We start from the raw sequence: 18,756 nt of genomic DNA, 5'->3' as shown, positions 1-18,756 counted from the left end.
AAGAATTCCAAAGTAAAGTACTTGTGCTCTGCGTGTATCCTGTTGCGCTCCTCCATTTGCTCCCTTTCACATCCATAAAGGAGTATGGGCAATACCGACGGATTAGCAGCATGCTCCATGCTGCAGCGCACCCTACTGGCACCATACAATAACAACTGTAGGTAATTCCCCCCAAAAATGGTGGTACATGGAAAGGTGTGAGTGCAGTCAGGTGATGCTGGGACAGATAAATGTCGATTATGATAACAATGTTGGGTCTCACCATCTGCTTATTGTACTCACATAATAGCCCTCCCTGCCCAGGAACACATGGGCACACATTGGCAGTGCCATTCCCTATGAAGACATCAGATATGGTCGATACTTCAGCCTTGAGTTTATGGACTGGACAGCTACACTTAGTTATGAACTGTTGATAATTTGGTCGTATAACAGTAAGTTGCGAGACCTTACTCAGCTAGGCCATTTTTACACCATTTACACCATTTTTACACCATCTGCCCCCCCATAGATGCCCAAACAATCTTTGTTTCTCCACTTACAACACCTTAAAATTTCCCTGCACACTCCTCGATTCTTCGCTCTATCCGATTTCACCTCTTCGCTCTTCGCTCTACTCTACTTCGCTCTACCAGCTCACTTTCCATTACCCGAACGAGTAAATACAGGCCGATAGGAACAGACAGTATTATCCTCCGAGAGCCACACCAATATCTGTCAGATATGCTTGGTGCATTTCCGCTCGGCCTGCCCTGAGGGTGGGAATAGTGTCGCTTCCTGTTATACCCACACAATAGGGAAGCCACAGCAGACGTTGCAAGTACAAGCAGTAACATTTTCCAGGAACTTCACAAACGACTGCGTGCTCATTATACAGTTTTGCCAATGTATATTTCATGCTCAGCAACAGGTATTTGCGGAAAAGGGAGCGTATGCTATGCCTACTCGATCAAGGTATTCAAACACAAGTTAAGTGTGACATAACTCACATTCCTCAGTGTCTTTATGAAGGTTAGCGTATGGCAAACGCAAAGCTCAACGTGTGTTTTTCATCATTTCAATACCTTCACAAACATCTCCGATGATTTTCTAGAATCTCGTCTAATTTTCGTTTAGCAGGCCACATAACGGAACAGTCATGAAAGGTAGTTAGAAAAGGTCTCATTGTTGAGAATACATATTTCAAATATTGTATAATGTATACATATTTCATACAAATAAAGAATACATATTTCAAAAATACATATTTGGTGCTCATCTGGTAGAATAAACAGTATACTGCACTAATTAAAGGTATTTTAAACCAATTTCAATGGTTGCTAGAAGACAGGGCAGCATGTAGAATCATACTAACATTATCATAAGACTTCAAACAAACAAACAAACAAATTTGGGGGGGCAACCCCCCCCCCCCCCCTAACCCCGTATACCCCCTCAGACACCCCAATTTTCCTAATGCCGTGAACCAACATTGATACATCACGGATGGTGATGGTTGTGGTAAAGTTTCATCAAAATTACGTGTGTAGTTTCTGAGAAAAAAGCAAATACCTATTTTGGGTGGCAACCCCCCATAGATGCCCAAAGGGGCAGATTTTTTTTAATGCCATGAACAAACATTGGTACATCCCGGGTGGTGAATGTTGTGGTGAAGTTTCATCAAAATCGTGTGTGTAGGTTCAGAGGAAAAAGTAAATTCCTATTTTGGGGGGTCAAACCTGGACCGACGTTGACCCCGGTAGACCCCCTTAGACCGCGATCCTTTTGAATGCCGTGAACAAATTTTAGTTACAACAAAACAAATATCATTTGTGCCAAGTTTAGTCACAATCCCTTCAGCGGTTTCGGAGAATAGTCAGGTTCACTATGTCAATAAATTATATTTCGTTCAAAATCATGGTAGATTAGCAAACATATACATTTTTGGAAAGGTTATAGCATAAGGAAACTAAAAATCAATGTTTACATTTGGAGAGATACCTGTATGGCGGCCATTTTGGATTTTCAAAATGGCCACTGTAAAATACATATTTTGTTCTATTTCTGCCTCTAATTACCCGAAAAACCTTTTAAAATATACTAAACCTATATTTTCAGGGACAAGGAATCCAATGAAAGTATCAAATTAGTGCTATGGGGAATGGTAAGACACGAATCAAAGGTTTTGAATTGCAAAATACTGTCTTTATATTCGCGATAAGTTGCATAATCAAATACATGTTATCATTTTGTACAGGCAGTTAATAACATCAAAATGTGTCACAATAATTCACATCACCAAACATACACAGGCAGTCAGCAAAATCATATATACACATGCAGTCAGTATAACTTCACATCTACACAGGCAGTCAATGACAAAATATACACAGGCAGTCAATGGCATCAAACATACACGATTACAGAATATGCCATTTAGAGTTCGTCATCACCGTCCTGTGTGTCGTATCCGACAATATAGTCCGCATCGTTTTCACAGTCCGTTCCACACAAGCAAAGGTCGGTCAAATTGATTGGCAAATCGAATTGGTCGAATCGAATTCGATGAATCGAATCGAATCGATCGAATTGGTCGAATGGTCGATCGAAGCGATTGGTCGAATGGTCGAATTGGTCGAATGGAATTGGTCGGAATTGACAAATGTAAACATTGATTTTCAGATTTTCCATGTAATAACGTTTCCAAAAATGTATAGGTTTGCTAATCTACCATGATTTTGAACGAAAAAACATAGTGAACCTGACTAGAAGAAGTTGCAAGTGTTTACGGACGGACGGACGGACGACGCGCCATCGCATAAGCTCCCCGGAACTTTGTTCCAGGTGAGCTAATAAGGCTCAAATGTGATTGATTTGACAGGTGCATCAAAACTGTCTGATTGGTGCTTAATAGGGAAGGTGCTGCATCACAAAGTATGCCGTCCCTCGAGCGGACGTTAAGATGGGGACCTGTTTGCGAGAATTAGGGGGTTAAATATCCCAAAGTGTCATTCGACGATAAGGAGGCGTGTTATTGCTGGCACCCTCAACGAATTCCAGAAATCCACGGACAGGCTACCACTGGGAAGGTAAAGACAAACCATCTGGTGTATTCCTTGCAACGAGATAGCTGCGGCAGCATTGAACCTGCAGCGGATTATCGCAAGAAATGAGTTTGAGTGCAACACCTGAACGATAATAACTAGAGATGCAAGCTAACATCACGGTCTTTTTTATTTTATGGAAATCGCCCCAAACAAAGCATAAAGCCACTCTGGATAAGGGGATATGGGAAGGTTAGAAAAATATAAGGATAAAGCAAAATAAAAACTAAAAATAATAAATAAAGAAAAAATAACAAGAAAACATCCAAGACACAGGAAGTAAAACCATTACGCCCTCTGCTCTGACCTCTGACCTTCCCTATCAGTCGTACTCCAGGATACATGCATTCTTCCAGTAACCCCCTCCTGGTTAAACTTCGAGAATCCAGGCTCTCTGCTCATCTCAACTCCCTTATTCCCTGTTACTCCTTAGAGAACCAACTTCCAGAGGCTGTTGTCTCACGCTCCCCTCCAGGGCTTCCAGCAAGCAGTGCACCGCCATCTCTTGCCAACCCCAAAGCTTTATCACCCCCATCAACCTTTCCTCACCCAACCATCTTACTTGCTAGTTTCAGTGTTTCCTCCCCTACTCCCTCTCTTCTTTTCCTGTTCGTTCATTCCCTGCATGTTTGTCGCACTAGCCTCGCTCCTGTAAATAAGAAAAGGTAGCATCTGGAGGTGAAAGAAGGAACCACGAGGTGCCTTACCGTGCAGCATTTCTGCAACTGGCAAAACTACAAGATGAAAAAGAGTCTCAGTTGGTATGGACGCCATCTTGGTTGCTAAGGAAGGAATCACGGTACATGGCCGCCAGTGTTAAAGTCATAATCATTATGGCCTATAATCTATACCAATTTTCTGCATCAAAATCTATCAACTTCCCAATGTCGAAAAATGGTCAACAAACATGGATTGTCCCATGCCCACCACTTTATTTCACAGAGACACCTCTCCCTCGCAAACTTGAAGCTCCCCGGTCCTTCAATGATGCATTTGAAGTTTCGTGTTGATCACTTCAGCGGCTCAAGATCTTCTTCTTTTATTTCCCTTCCCACTCTTACTCTTACTTACTTTTACTCTTACTGGACTCTGTGTCCTTTCCTCCTGACAAGGTGGAAAAATTTCTGTCAACCCTCGACTCTGATTCTGCAACTGGACCTGACGGCATCAGCCCACGGGTCCTAAAATGCTGTTCTTCCGCTCTTTCACTCCCTCTCTGTTCTCTTCACCCTCTCTTTTGCTCAAAGTCATCTGCCATCTGCTTGGAAATCAGCCAACATCACCGCTTTGCACAAAAAAGGTGCAAAAACAGATCCTAGCAACTACAGACCAATCAGCCTTCTCCCAATTATCAGCAAAGTCATGGAATCCATCATTGCTTCGGATAGGAAATCTTTCCTCTTCTCCAATGGCTTGATCTCTGATCATCAATTTGGTTTCAGACCTGGTCACTCTACTCTGGACATGCTGCTTCTGCTTTCTCAACAATGGATGGAGGTCCTCAATGCCAAACAGGAAATTAGAGCTGTCTCCCTCGACATATCACGTGCCTTCGATACGGTCTGGCACCCCGCTCTGCTCACCAAACTCTCCTCCTTTGGTATACATGGAAATCTCCACGCATGGCTGGCGGACTTCCTCTCTAGTCATAGTCAATGTGTGGCCCTGAATGGGTTTCTCTCATCTCCTCTTTCTGTTCAGGCTGGAGTTCCCCAAAGCAGTGTTCTGGGCCCTGTGCTTTTTCTGGTCTTCATCAATGATCTCTCTGACTCTCTTGAAAACCCTCTCTATCTCTTTGCTGATGACTCTACTCTCTGTCGCTCCATTCCTCATCCCTCAGATCGGCAATTTGCAGCCTCCTCGCTCTCTGCAGACCTGGACAAAATCACAGACTGGGCAAACAAGTGGAACATGTCTTTCAATCCTGACGAATCTCACACTCTTACGATGTCTCTCCGAAAAGACCGACTGGACAACCCTCCCATCCACTTTCTGAATAATCCTCTCCAAGCAGTTCTGTCACTCAAGCTTTTGGGTCTCACTATCTGCCATGATCTTTCCTGGGAAAACCACATTTCAAATCTGGCCTCCAAAGCCAGTTGCCGACTGGGCATCCTCCGTCGTGCGAAGTCCTTCCTTGGCACACCTGAGCTCCTCACCACATACAAGGCTTTCATCCGCAGCTCAATGGAATACTGCTCTCCCCTCTGGGCTGGTGCTCCTGCCTCACACCAAGCTCGTCTTCACGCTGTTCAAAGCATTCAGAATCATTGGAATCTCCCGTGATGAAGCTAACTCCAAGGGCCTTTCACTCACTCACCGCAGGCAGGTTGGTGGTCTTTCCGTCTTCTATCGACTCCTCTCTGGCATTGCCCCCCCAGCTCTCTCTGGGCGCTGTCCCCCAAATATTCCTACAGGTCACACAAGATCTGCCTGCAACCATCTTATGATTAAACTGCCAAAATCAAGACTCTCTGCTCACCTTCACTCCTTCATTCCTCTTTTCTCCCACCTCTGGAACAAACTCCCTCACTCTCTTCAATCTCAGTCCACCCTCCAGGTCTTCAAAACAGCTGTTCCCCACCATCTCCTATCTTCCCCCATCCAAAACCTTGATCTTTTCTACCCCCGCTAATTTCACCCCAAATCCACTTTTTTGAAATACCAACTTCTGTCCTGGAAGTCCTTGGTGTCCTTGTGTTTTATACTTCTCCCACCCCCCCCCCTTCCCACGCCTCCTCCCCCTAAGCCCTCTCCCTCCCACACATCTCCCTGCCCTCAAATGTTGTGTTTGTGTGCTTCTCCTTCTCTCCCCATCTTGTCTTCCGCTCCCTCTTTTTATATATTTTGTTTGTCTGGTTGATTTGTTTGTGAAATAAATGTTAGCTCTTTCACGAGCCTCGATTCTGTATACAAAACAAAAAAACAAAAAAAATCCTCCCGTAAATTCAAGATGGCCACCAAGCCAGGGAACTAATCGGCTGATGTGTACTAGATCTCAGAACAAGATCTCAGAACAAACTGTGAAGTTTTAAGTATATCAGTGGAGCATATCTGAGAAAAACATGTCACAAAATATGTTGGAAAAATAATATTGATAATAAAACCCCAGGATGAACAATAGGCTTTCAGCCACACTGCTTGGAATAATAAAAATAATAATAGTAATCACAACAAGCAATATCAGGTCACTATGTGAACTTATCACTCACTACATTGGGCTGACTGAATGTTTCTAAACCGCTAAGAGTACGCAGAGTCCGGACGGGAAACAGGAAATATAATTTTCCACAAGGTGTTTACCGGCACACTTGGCCTGGCCTTCAAATAGAGACTATACTACCTTGTAAACATTTTCAAAGTGTTTGTGCGTTTGATTGCGTGTTTGTGCATTATTCTTTCACGGACGAACCGTAGCACCAAGATCCCCCAACTTTTGGATGGAGGTACTTCAGATTCTGGGCAAGGGTTTAAGCTCCCACACGTTGGCCTTGACATCCGTTTTCAGGCCACCAAAGGCTGCTATAAAGTGTATATTGGGATTTAGGGTCAGGCAGGGCTTCCGCCGGCCCACAGGCAAAAGGTACCGTAAAATGGGGTGAATAGGAACACAAACTGAAAAAAAGTTCGGAAACTTTTTTCCCTGAAAATTGATAACCATACTGATTTGTTGATATTTGGGTTGAAAGTGTTCTCTTGTTTTTTTAAAAAGCAACTTATAGTCCCTATTAACCCCATATATGGGTTAAATAGGAATAAATAGGATTTTTATGGCTGTCCCTATTCACCCCGTTTTACAGGTGAATAGGGACAGTCACTAATACAAAAATAATAATAATCAAGAAATAGGGACAGTTTGGAGAAGCTTTTTATCCCATATTTTTTTCATTGGCACCGTGGTTTATAGTATGGGTGCATATTATGTGCATCCATCTGAGCTATCAATTTAGCAATAAGTTGGAAACTCAGGATTGTTTCTTGATTATTATTTTTTTGTATTAGTGACTGTCCCTATTCACCCGTAAAACGGGGTGAATAGGAACAGCCATAAAAATCCTATTTATTCCTATTTAACCCATATATGGGGTTAATAGGGACTATAAGTTGCTTTTTAAAAAAACAAGGGAACACTTTCAACCAAAATATCAACAAATCAGTATGGTTATCAATTTTCAGGGAAAAAAGTTTCCGAACTTTTTTTCAGTTTGTGTCCCCATTCACCTTGCTGTCCCTATTCCCCCCATTTTACGGTAACCAACTTGAGGCCAGTGCGTAACTTCAGAGCTTTTCAATGTGCAACATGTCCCAAAGTCCCTGCCGGGAGAAGCTTACCCAGTTGGGCAGTGCCGGGTGTTCCTCCAGCCCCCTTGTTAGTCCCAGATATTTACAAACAGAACTAATTTGATATTCCTTATGAATAGCATGTTTTTTTGTATTTACCATCCCATTTACACTATAAGATTTTAATCTATTTGGAGTTTAATTGAGTGTTGATCAGGTGACCAAAGCATGATCTTCCTTTCACTCTTAACAATTCAACTCGCACCAAAGAATTGACAAACACAAGGCCTTAGAGAAAGTATCACAATAAACAGATAAGTGAGACTCATTTAAACATTTTCCAAAGAAGTGGAAGATAATTTGACATGACGATGGAATGAAGAGAGTAGAAGCCATAGCGGTCAAAATTCGCTTAATCTTGAACTCGTAAGGTTTGCGAGTCGCCTTAAGTACGAGTCGAGCCAATGGGACTCACCCATCCAAACCTCTCCGAACTGTCCCGCTCCGAGCTTCTTGAGAAGTTTGAGGGAGTCTCGCGAGATCTCCCACGCGTCTTTCTCCCAAGGACGCTGAGGTTTGGCGGACAGGCAAGGTTTGCTGAGCTTTTGGCACAGGCCGTCTGACTGCTCTGTATGAACAGGAACAAAAGCTGTGTCCAATTCCAAAATACACCGAGGGTGACATGTTTCTGTTTCCGACATGCTCGTGGTCAGTCATTGTGAACAATCGTGTCACAATAAACAACTGCACTCAAACATCTCATCATAAACAATAATCAAAGCCAGTTTCATCAATGTGAGAAGTGTAAATATGATGACGTTACGAGGCTGCAATTATTAGAATCACCGGCAGCACTAGATGCCACAGTTATCGGTGCAGCATGCACACCACAAAGGGTAAGTACATCGCACTCACTGGTGTAGTGTTGCACGAGTTCATTGAGTGTGCTGAACGTGTTCCGTGCAGAGATATAGTAGCCGCCGCTGTCCAGGTTTCGGATTTTGTAATGCTTGACAACGTCACCTTGTTCAGTTGTGTGGTCACGAACTGACAACGAGTAAGAACCTGCGAGCCAAAGGAAAGACAGGTTGATAAAACAGCAATCATAGGTGCTGAATCCTAGGTACGACATCACCACGAAGGTGCCTTCCAATGTCTGCTTCTCTAACTAAAGCTTTTTTTGAAAAGCAGGCTGGCCAATCAAATAATAGGCCCACGTGATGATTTTAACATTTTCTGGAGTAAATTCATTGGTATTACCCAATATATGTATATATATCTGCATAATGTCCATATATGTCTGTAAATAAGCAGAACAATCAGGTCTCTCTTCAGCATGAGGTGCTCTAACCACCATTGAACATCAATGTAAAGTTGCCGGGTCCCAATGTTGCAGTAGGTGGACGTGTGGTGCAAGGGTGTGAAATGATACCACTGGGTTATATAGTATCGAGTGTGATAAACCTCAATGGAGTGAGAATAGGTGGGATAGGGATTGGTGGAGGTGGACCTTCACGCACCTTGCGAGCTCTCGCTCTCGCGCACAAGGAATGAGCCGATCTTGTTCCCCTGCATGAGAAGCTGCCTTTCGGCATCCTTCCTGGTTAGGCCTCGGAAGAACCACCTGCATGTGGAGGGGTAAGTGGATAGGAGTTTGGATGGGTAATGAAATAAAAGAAAATAAAAACACACGTCGGACTGCAAAACATGGATTTCAGCAGGTAGGTACTTGATAGCATCTCTTCAGTTAGACAGACGTAGCGATGTCAACATCAAATCCACTGGAAAATAACAATATTGGATAAAAAAAAAACACTTCACTCACTCTTCCTTCTCCAAAGAGTCTCTTTTTGCCACGTAGTTGCTCGGGACATATCCTTCGTTCCCGGTCTTTGAACATCTCGCTCGCCACCAATCTCCGTCACTGTGGAAATCATGGGACTCTCACTCCACACAATGGTACTTGTCATGTCACACCATGCCACTCATCACATCAATGAATGCCTCCTTTCATCATCTTGCACTGTAACTTTCCTTATAACTCCACTAATTTGTAGTCATCATGTCACACCTTTTGTCGTCTCATCACCACATCATGCCTATCCTCATCTTTTTACACCATACCCTTCTCCATCGCATAATGTGGTCTTATGTTCAAGAAAATTCCATTCAAGCACTTTCTCCTTTGATTTCATCATGATGTTGGATTGTGGATCTTCTCACAGCTCTCCTCATAGTCTACGATGTCCAGTCCTTCAGCATGAGGTGCTCTAACCACCCCAATGGTACTCTGGTTTACACTCTGGGGCCAACCTCATTATTATATCGTGTGCAACCTGTGGCTGCTAGTTGCGTCATTGCTGGGTGCGTGGCTGTACCGCTGATGCAGTAGTGCCCCCTGTTTCCAGTAAGCTGGTACTCGTTTTGCCGACCTCAGAACGATGACAGGCTGAGTCAACCCACCTGGTATTATTTAATGGCATGACAGGGGCTCAAACTCCAGACTCAAAGATCTGAAGCCAACCAACTTAACAGTTAAGCCAACACCAGGCTTCAGGACCTACCTAATGCTGCCCTACCCCATGATTACGTTGGGGATTCAAAATGTTATACAAACAAGTAGAGCTACATTCAAAGTACACTGCCCCCATGCCGAAGAACTAAATAACATATCAAGCGCGCGACAATGCGCATCTTCGGTGCCTGGCGATGCCGCCGTGCAGCACATCGATCGTAATAATTCTAATCGTAAAATAATTAACTTATTAATCAATTGGTAATAGCATACCTAAACCACCACTGTTTCATTTGAATATGTAACTTTTTGAAAATAAATGAATTAAGTAAATGATTGAAAAATTAAATAATTAATCTATTAATTTATTAATCAATAAATCAGAAACACCCTTTATAGCCAAATCACTTGGTCACTGTTGTATCCGAATATCAGCTTCTTAGCTTAAAAGGTGCATGAGATATTTCCCAGATGAGAAAAAAAAAGAAGTAATTAATAAATCGATAATTATGAAGTAATTAAAAAATTTCTCAAAAAATTAAATAAGTAATCAATGAAATGAATAAATTAAAACAATGTTTTTGCCACAGCATCTGTTCACTATTGCGCCCAAATTTCAGCTTCTCCGCTCAAATGATGGCTGAGATATCGCCTGGACAAACAAGAAAAAGAAAACAAGGAAAATGAAAACAGCACTCTTCTACATCATGATGTGGACTGATATGCCTCCGCCGCACACATTATTACATCATTACACATAATTCCACCCAGTTTGACTGTGATCCCTTCAGCCGTTCTTAAGGTATTGCGGTAACAAAATAATTTTTACTTAACATGACCTCTAACCTTTGACCTCATGACTCCAAAATTAAATCAGTTCATCTTTGCATCAGAATACAGACTTTTACCAACTTTTATCAAAATCCCATTAATGGTTGGCAAGTTATCATGCTAACATAATTTTTGCTTAACATGATTTCTGGCCTCGACCTTTGCCTCATGACCCCAAAATCGAATCAGTTCATCTTTACCTTTTTATACATATCTGTGCCAAGTTTGACTTGGATCCCTTCAGCTATTCTCAAGCCATCGCGGTAATGAAAACCTGTCATGGACGGACGGACGGCCAACCCGAAAACGTAATGCCTCCAACGACTTCATCAGCGGTGGCATAAAAACAAGCAGAGCTACATTCAAAGTACACCGCTCCCATGACAAATAAATAAATAACATATCCTCCAGCACCCAACATTGCCAGGGCGCCTACATTGCCCGACGATGCCGCCGTGCAGCACATGGAGCCAGAATTAGGAGGGAGCAGTGCACAATAATCGATTGATTAATTGCGTAATTAAAATAAATAAATAGTATTAACTTATTAATCATAAAGATTAATACCCTTTATAGTAGAGTATTATAATAATGGTGCTTTGCACCGAGTCATCAGGTGGTCTTATGTTCTTAAGATAATTATCAATGTCTTAATTGTAAAATAATCAATGTCTTAATCAATTGGCTAATAGCATACCTAAACCACCACCGTTTCATCCGAATCTGTAACTTTTTGAAAAGTAATTAATCAGAAAATTTAATAATTAATCTGACAAGCGTTATGCCTAGGTCCCCCGTCGGGGAAGTGATGTGAGTTGACAAAGTGGAAGACGCAGAAAACATGCTATGATATGATATTTCGCTCATAAGGTTCAGACATACATGGCGGCGGCCATCTTGGATTTTGACGTGGCGACCCAATTTTCAATAGGGTTCTTCCTTGTGCCTAGATACACCCACACACCAGATTAGAAGTTAGTAGTTCGTTTATTTTTCAAGATATTTCGCTCAAAAGGTTCAGACATATATATGGTGGTGGCCATCTTGGATTTTGACGTGGCGACCCAATTTTCAATAGGGTTCTTCCTTATGCCTAGATACACCCACACACCAGATTAGAAGTTGGTACTTCGCTTATTTTTCAAGATATTCAGCTCACAAGGTTCAGACATACACGGCATCAGACATACATGGCGGCGGCCATCTAGGATTTTGACCTGGGTTGCACCCACACACCAAATTCGAATGCGGTCCTTCGCTTACGCATGCATGCCCGCACGCATGCACGCACGGACGGACGGATGGACGGGAAAACCATAGTCCCCCTTTCGCTCCGCGGTGCGACGGGGGACAAAAAGATGTCTGAAAAGAAGAATTACAAACGGGATATTTTTGTTCTGCCAATTTTGTAGTTCAGCGATGCTATCCAAACTTTTAACCCTTTGTGTGCTGCTGTCGCAGATGTCACAAGATGAAAAAAAAAACGATTAAACATGCCTGCTACATGCGATATAACATTTTTTTTTTAAACGAGAAAACAATGGAATTTTTTAAATGAAAAAAAAAACAAAAAAAAACAGACGCGGCACACAAAGGGTTAATGAGTGTTGTTTGATGTGAAATCCTCCACAGACGACTGATTGGTTGGTACTTTTATAGGTTTACAAGTTCGTATCTTGGTAGGTTTTATTTTTTGAGGAATTGTGTCATTCCTCCGTAGGAAGTCTTCCAACTTCCTGATATATTGTCAATTCAATTATAAATTTGATATCGGATTTCAAATTGGTCACTTTTATGTGATTTTATCAAATTCATGAAAATGACAAAAAAAACATAATCATCTTCTTCATAGCCACTTCAAAATTATTTTCCACCCCCCCCCCCCCCCCACACTTTTCAATAGCGATCAACGCTGCCCACAATAGTCCAAGCCACATCCAAAAATTGTGCAAGACGTGTATATATCTATATTTCACGCTCTTCTAGCCAAAGAAAGCTGCATAAAGCAATCACAAAAAGTTACACAAGATAAGCCCTTTGCTGTTTCAAACCTTACCCGGGTTCCTCCACAGCTGCAGACATTCACAAGCAGCACATATATGCAAATGGCTTAGCTTGTGTAGGTTTTTGTGATTGCTTTATGCAGCTTTCTTTGGCTGGAAGAGCATGTGAGTGAATTTATTAAAATACTGGCCACCTGGAGCAATTGAATAGGTGAGAGCTGATTAGTTATTCCAATTACGGGTGAGAAACACGATTGGATCTTGTTATTTATATGTTAACTGTTATTTCAGTTGCATGTGGTGCGTGCTTGGGAGACTCGGGTGGGCGTATTTCTGCCTACGCTGTCGCTGATGACTTGCCAGTAAGTGATGAAACCGGTCTGACGGTTGAGTTGAGCATGTAACATTGGGATTCTCATGTGCAGTATGTGCTACTTGTGAATGTCTGCAGCTGTTTCAAATCCAAGCAGGGTTTGAAACAGCAAAGGACTTGCCTTGTGTGGCTTTTCGCAGCTTTCTTTGCTGGAAGAGGGGCTTTATTTATTGAAATCCTATCCACTTGGGGTAATTGATTAGGTGAGAGTTGATTGGTTATTCCCTCCATTTATAGGTGAGAGACGTGATGAGGTTATGTTGTGTATATATACAGTCGGACTCCAACATACGTGGTTCCAACATTTGTGGGTTCCGCGCATTCGAGGTTGAAAATTGCGACCCGCTTCTACATTTGTGGCCCTGTGCCGCGCATGTTCGTAGTTTTTCGTGGGCACAAACATTTTTTTCCCCACGAGGCGTGAGCATAACACATTTCTAAAACACATCCTTCACCAGCCACGCAAAAAGCAACTGGACGTTCGCAAAAAACATATCTCCTACGAGCCGCAAGCATGACCTGCTTCTACATTCGTGGCCGTGTGCTTCACTTTTTCACAGCTTTTCGCAGCCACATAAAAATATTTTGGCAGTGCGATAAGAAAGTTTCGCAGAATGCCCTGCCATTCACACTGCAAACATAGCTTCGTGTCCCACCATTCACACTGTAAACATAGCTTCGGGGATGTCCCACCATTCACACTGCAAACATAGCTTTGTGGGATGTCCAAACATTCGCACTGTAAGCATAGCTTCACTACATGTCCCACCAGCTGTGTAACATATCATCCCCCGAATGTTAGTGTTCAGAATGAAAACACTCCACCACATATATTAGTGCAATTAGCAGCTGCTCAAGACGGCATCATCCAAGCTGTTACACAATGAAAATGATCCACCGCATCCACCACCTGCTGCGTAACACATTATGCCCTGCGAGTTACACAATGAAAACCCTCCACCGCATCTATTAATCCAATTATCTATCACTCATTTCCCCCATTGAAACAATGCCCCGACATTCATGGATTTTACTCAACATTTCTGTGATTTTCCACGAATCAGGAACCTATACCTCCTTTTCTCATTGAAACAATGCCCCCACATTCGCAGATTCGACATTTGCGGCATTTTTCGGCAACGTATCCCCGCGAATTTCGGGGCCCGACTGTGTATATTACACACACACACACACACACACACACACACACACACACACACACACACACACACACACACACACACACACACACACACACACACACACACACACACACACAAACACACACACATATTATATATACACCTACATACATATACACGTGTGTAAAACCGACTCTGCTTGCTTTATGCAAGCTCTACCCCTCTCAGCAATAGAGAGTGGAAACCTTCACCCTCTCCTCAGCTAAAGGGTGCAGAAAACTCTGCCCCTCTCAGCCAGCGGGTTTGGGGCAGGAGCAAGTTCCAGTTAACCATGCATATGCAGTCCAAGCTCCATCCTCTCCTCAGAAAGACACGAGTACATCTATTAAGTACGTAGTACAATGGAAGTATGCCTATTGAGTATGTAGTAGAACATAGTTATAGCTGTGAAGGCGCTCTTGCCACATAAACGTGGCACATACTTTAACAGCTGTGTGTACATCCCACCCGTGGGATCGGCAAACAGATATTAAATAATTAAAAATAAAAAATAACATTTATGTGTTTCCTTAATAATTAATTATATGCACACTCATGTATTGAAAAAAAAAAGAAAACCTCAGCGTTTCTTGGACTATCTGCTTTGTATAATTTTTTGAATGCCCCTTGCACCTCTCAGTCATCCCTCGATGATGTCATATTCCAACGTGCTTCATTATACAACACACAAACCTCCTATCCTCTGCTGTTCCTCAAGGATGCTTTACCACTGCAGTGCCAGATGAGACCAGTCAAGACCAAAACATCACATTATCGTAAATTCCATTTGTAACTCCCATCTAATATGGATAATCATTTGTGTTTTGGACCAACCTTCTTGTGAATATAAAACAATCTTTTTGTGAAAACGCTCTCAAACATCACACACATACAGTGCACATATGTGCTGTGCATGTGCAATCAGCTTATGTAGCATTGTGATACTTTGTGGTTATAACCATGAATAATGGATCCTACCTTTCCAACAACTGCAGCTCATCTCCCTTCTTGAAGGATAGGTCATCGGGTTGGGTTTTGTCGTAATCGTACAAGGCGACCACCAGGTTTTCAGAACCTAAAACGGACACAGTGTCCATCTTGTTAACTCTCTGCCCACCTACCTCACTCACTTCATCAACATTATTTAAGGAGGACCCTCTGCCTTTTGCATTCACATTGAAACAATGCATGAGTTAGGGAGTAAAAAATGTATTGAGAATTATTTTGAAAAGCATGCCGTTGTTGCAAAATTTCAACTTTGAGAACATTTTTTAGGAGTTACATAGGTAGTATGTGGGTTGAACAGGTGTTAACCCGGGGTAACGGTACTTTGTGATACGTATCAGTCCAAAGTAGTTCACTGACCCACCGAGCTTTGATACTTGCAGCGAAGGGAAGGGCAGGTCTTGGTTGATGCTCTGCAGATATCAGGGGCAACCACGCAGAGCCAATCAGCATCAGGTTCATGATCGTATAATCTATCAGAGTCTTGGATTCAGCAATCAGTGTTTTATCAAAATTATCATAATCGTGGGTAATCGGTTAACCTTAATAAAAATCATGCATAGATTTATATCATCAACACAACCAAGAAATCCATCTCCTTTGTTTCCCGAACCATCAGGTTCTTTCCCAGTCCCACAGCAGTGGATGTTCAGGAAGAGTTGGACCTGCAGTTTGTTTGAGGAACTTTTACTCCTCCTATCTCTCTAGTTGTAAGTGATAAACGAATTACTCAATGTCTGACTTACAGAATTCCCTTGTGAATTCTTAGAATCCTTCCCAGATTTCTCCTTGGAACTGTGTGAGCAGCCCATCACTCCTGGGACAGAAGACAGGGAGGTTAGTGAAACAGAGCACTGCACACAACAAGAATCAAGGATCAAGGTATGTTTGCAAGAACCTAGAGTAGCACATTACATAATCAATGTCAGACAACAACAACAACAAACAACAACATGCATTTTAAGGCCATTTTCCCTGCTAGAGTGTGGGTTAGCCTTGCGGTCCCCATGACAATCTTCTCCATTTTGCCCTATTTTCTGCATCTCTCCTTGTTAACCCCCTTGCCCGCATTTCTTCTTCCACCACCTTTAGCCAAGTCTTTCTCGGTCTTCCCCGTCCTCTACTTCCTTCTGCATTCATTTCCATCACTCTTCTCAACCAGTCACTTTCATCCTTCCTCAACACATGACCAAACCATCTCAACCTGTTCCTCTTCACAGCATCAATCACAGGCTCTATTCCCATCATCTTTCGCAATTCATCATTTGTCTTCCTCTCTCTCAACGATACTCCGCACGTCCGTCGAACCATTCGCATTTCCACCCTTTCCAGCCTTCGTTGCTGCTCTACGTTCATTACCCATGTCTCGCTCCCATAAATCATAACACTTCTCACATGCAGCATACACCTTTCCCTTAATGTCAGACAAGCAAATATTAATATTTGTGATGATAGCAAATTGCATTCCAGTAGATTGGTTTTTCCACCCAACTTGATGCATACAAACCCTGGTGTTTGGACTTTGTTCCACATGGATAAAAGTGTTGTTTTTTTTTTGTTTTTTCACAAACATATCTGATGATGAGGATCAATGAAATAATGACGTCAGGGGAAAAGATTTATGTACCTAGGCTCAAATTGAAGCTAAAAAGGAATTGTTTTTTTTCCACACAATTGAAATGGAAACTACAGTGAGTATCAGATGAATCGGAACACTTCGGTGATACCTCCTTCCTTACTGCACACATTGTCCAAGGTCCATTTGCCATTAGTGAGCCAGGTGAGAGTGGAGAAGGCAAGATAAAATGAAGGAACACTGACCAGGTAGCAGCAGATCCAAGAGCGAGGAGAGACACTAGAGAGAATCCGAACCGTTAGTGAACCCTCAATAAGCGATGTCCGAGCATCTGTTCCGAGCCCGTGGCAGGTGCACAGCGGTGGTCCACAGAGGTGGTGTTTTTACGTAGCAGGTGAGCTGTTTATCGTCTGCTTGGTGCTCCGACCCACAGCCTACGGTTTGAATGTGCCACGACAATTGTGGTGTGAAACCGAGTGCATAGGGAACCATTCTCAAAACAGTCACAAGTGGAAGTTATAGATAGTTCACTCAGCCTGACGCAGCTGCCCACAAGGGACAATCTTTCAACTGACTCTTCATTTTCTTCACTTCCTCAATCCGTGCAAACGACGTCAATTTGACTATTTTCCATCATTGCTATATCCAGGGGAATCTTGACCTGTTTTAAAATATCCTAGAAAAGATCAACATGAAAGGAAAAATCCCAACTGCCTGTGACACTTGTGGGAAATTAAATGAGTTATAAGAATGACAGTTTGTGTGGAATATTCCGTTAAAAGGGCAGTGGTCGATAGAAAGGGACAAAGCAAGAGGATACAACTTGTTGTCACGTGGTATTTATCCACCAGTAAAGTACATAATCTATAATATAGTCAGGTTCACTATGTTAACAAATATAATTTCGTTCAAAATTTTGGTAGATTAGCAAAACTATACATTTTTGGAATATTCAGAGCATGAGGAATCCAAAAATTAATGTTTACATTTGCGTAAACACCTTTGCGAAAATGACACTCAGGACAGTGATGAAGATAGTCAGGTTCACTATGTTAACAAATATAATTTCGTTCAAAATTTTGGGATTAGCAAACCTGTACATTTTTGGAATCTTCAGAGCATGGAGAATCTGAAAATCAATGTTGGCATTTGCACAGACACCTGCATGGCCGCCATTTTGGATTTTGAAAATGGCCGCCATAAAATACATATTTTGCGTGATCTCGGCTTCTAGTCAACCTAGAGACTTAATTAAATATGCTAATCCTATGTTTTCTGGGTCAAGGAATCCAATAAAGGCCTCAAAATAGTGCTCAGGATTATAGAAAAGCAACAAACAAAGGCAATTGAAAACCATTGTCTTTATATTTGTGATATAACTGTATTACACAATACATGATATTGCAAGTCCTTTGAAGTTATAGGTTGTTATAGGAAGTTATAGGTAGTATCAGATTGAACTATAAGTCCTATACACAGGATCTACGAGGTCTATACCGTTCAGGAATATGCTTTTACAGATCTTCATCACTGTCCTGAGTGTCATTTTCGCAAAGGTGTCTACGCAAATGTAACATTAATTTTTGGATTCCTCATGCTCTGAATATTCCAAAAATGTATAGTTTTGCTAATCTACCAAAATTTTGAACGAAAAAACAGTGAACCTGACTAATATATGAGTCATTAGCCTGTCTGTCTGTCTGTCTGTGTTTGTGTGTCTGTGTATGTCGCCATCTTTCTCAGACACGTCTCAATGGCTGAACTGATCTGCGTCAAACTTTCAGAGGCTCATCAGTGAGTGACGCGGAATGTTTTAGGCAAAGAAACATTTTTTTTAAAATTGAATTTTTATTTATTAATTTTTTTAATTGGATTTCAAAAAATGCATCTATTGTGCCTGAATCTTTG

General features: G+C 42.0%; 1 protein-coding gene and 1 long non-coding RNA gene across 5 annotated transcripts in view; both read right to left on the bottom strand.

Moving 5' to 3' along the window:
* The window catches only part of LOC137422652 (uncharacterized), a 1,758,619-nt gene that overhangs the window by 1,072,348 nt on the left and 667,515 nt on the right, over positions 1-18,756 (bottom strand). The window lies entirely within an intron of this gene.
* The window catches only part of LOC137421892 (tyrosine-protein kinase HCK), a 41,837-nt gene that overhangs the window by 9,259 nt on the left and 13,822 nt on the right, over positions 1-18,756 (bottom strand). Inside the window, exons 1-9 of one of the 4 annotated variants that reach the window (XM_068108400.2) lie at positions 17,094-17,151; positions 16,019-16,089; positions 15,637-15,685; positions 15,246-15,342; positions 9,190-9,288; positions 8,885-8,988; positions 8,280-8,429; positions 7,840-7,992; positions 283-336 (exon numbers count right to left, since the gene is read on the bottom strand). In XM_068108400.2, the coding sequence (XP_067964501.2) occupies positions 283-336; positions 7,840-7,992; positions 8,280-8,429; positions 8,885-8,988; positions 9,190-9,288; positions 15,246-15,342; positions 15,637-15,685; positions 16,019-16,084 (772 nt within the window). In that variant the 5' untranslated portion in view covers positions 16,085-16,089; positions 17,094-17,151. Of the gene's footprint in view, positions 1-282; positions 337-7,839; positions 7,993-8,279; positions 8,430-8,884; positions 8,989-9,189; positions 9,289-15,245; positions 15,343-15,636; positions 15,686-16,018; positions 16,090-17,093; positions 17,327-18,756 lie in introns of those variants that run through there. The other 3 variants (XM_068108399.2, XM_078773117.1, XM_068108401.2) reach the window with 3 other exon arrangements.

Source organism: Myxine glutinosa, chromosome 2 (assembly GCF_964187855.1).
Source record: "Myxine glutinosa chromosome 2, kmMyxGlut1.1, whole genome shotgun sequence".
Taxonomy (NCBI): Eukaryota; Metazoa; Chordata; class Myxini; order Myxiniformes; family Myxinidae; genus Myxine; species Myxine glutinosa.
This window is presented reverse-complemented; position numbering and strand designations above follow the sequence as displayed.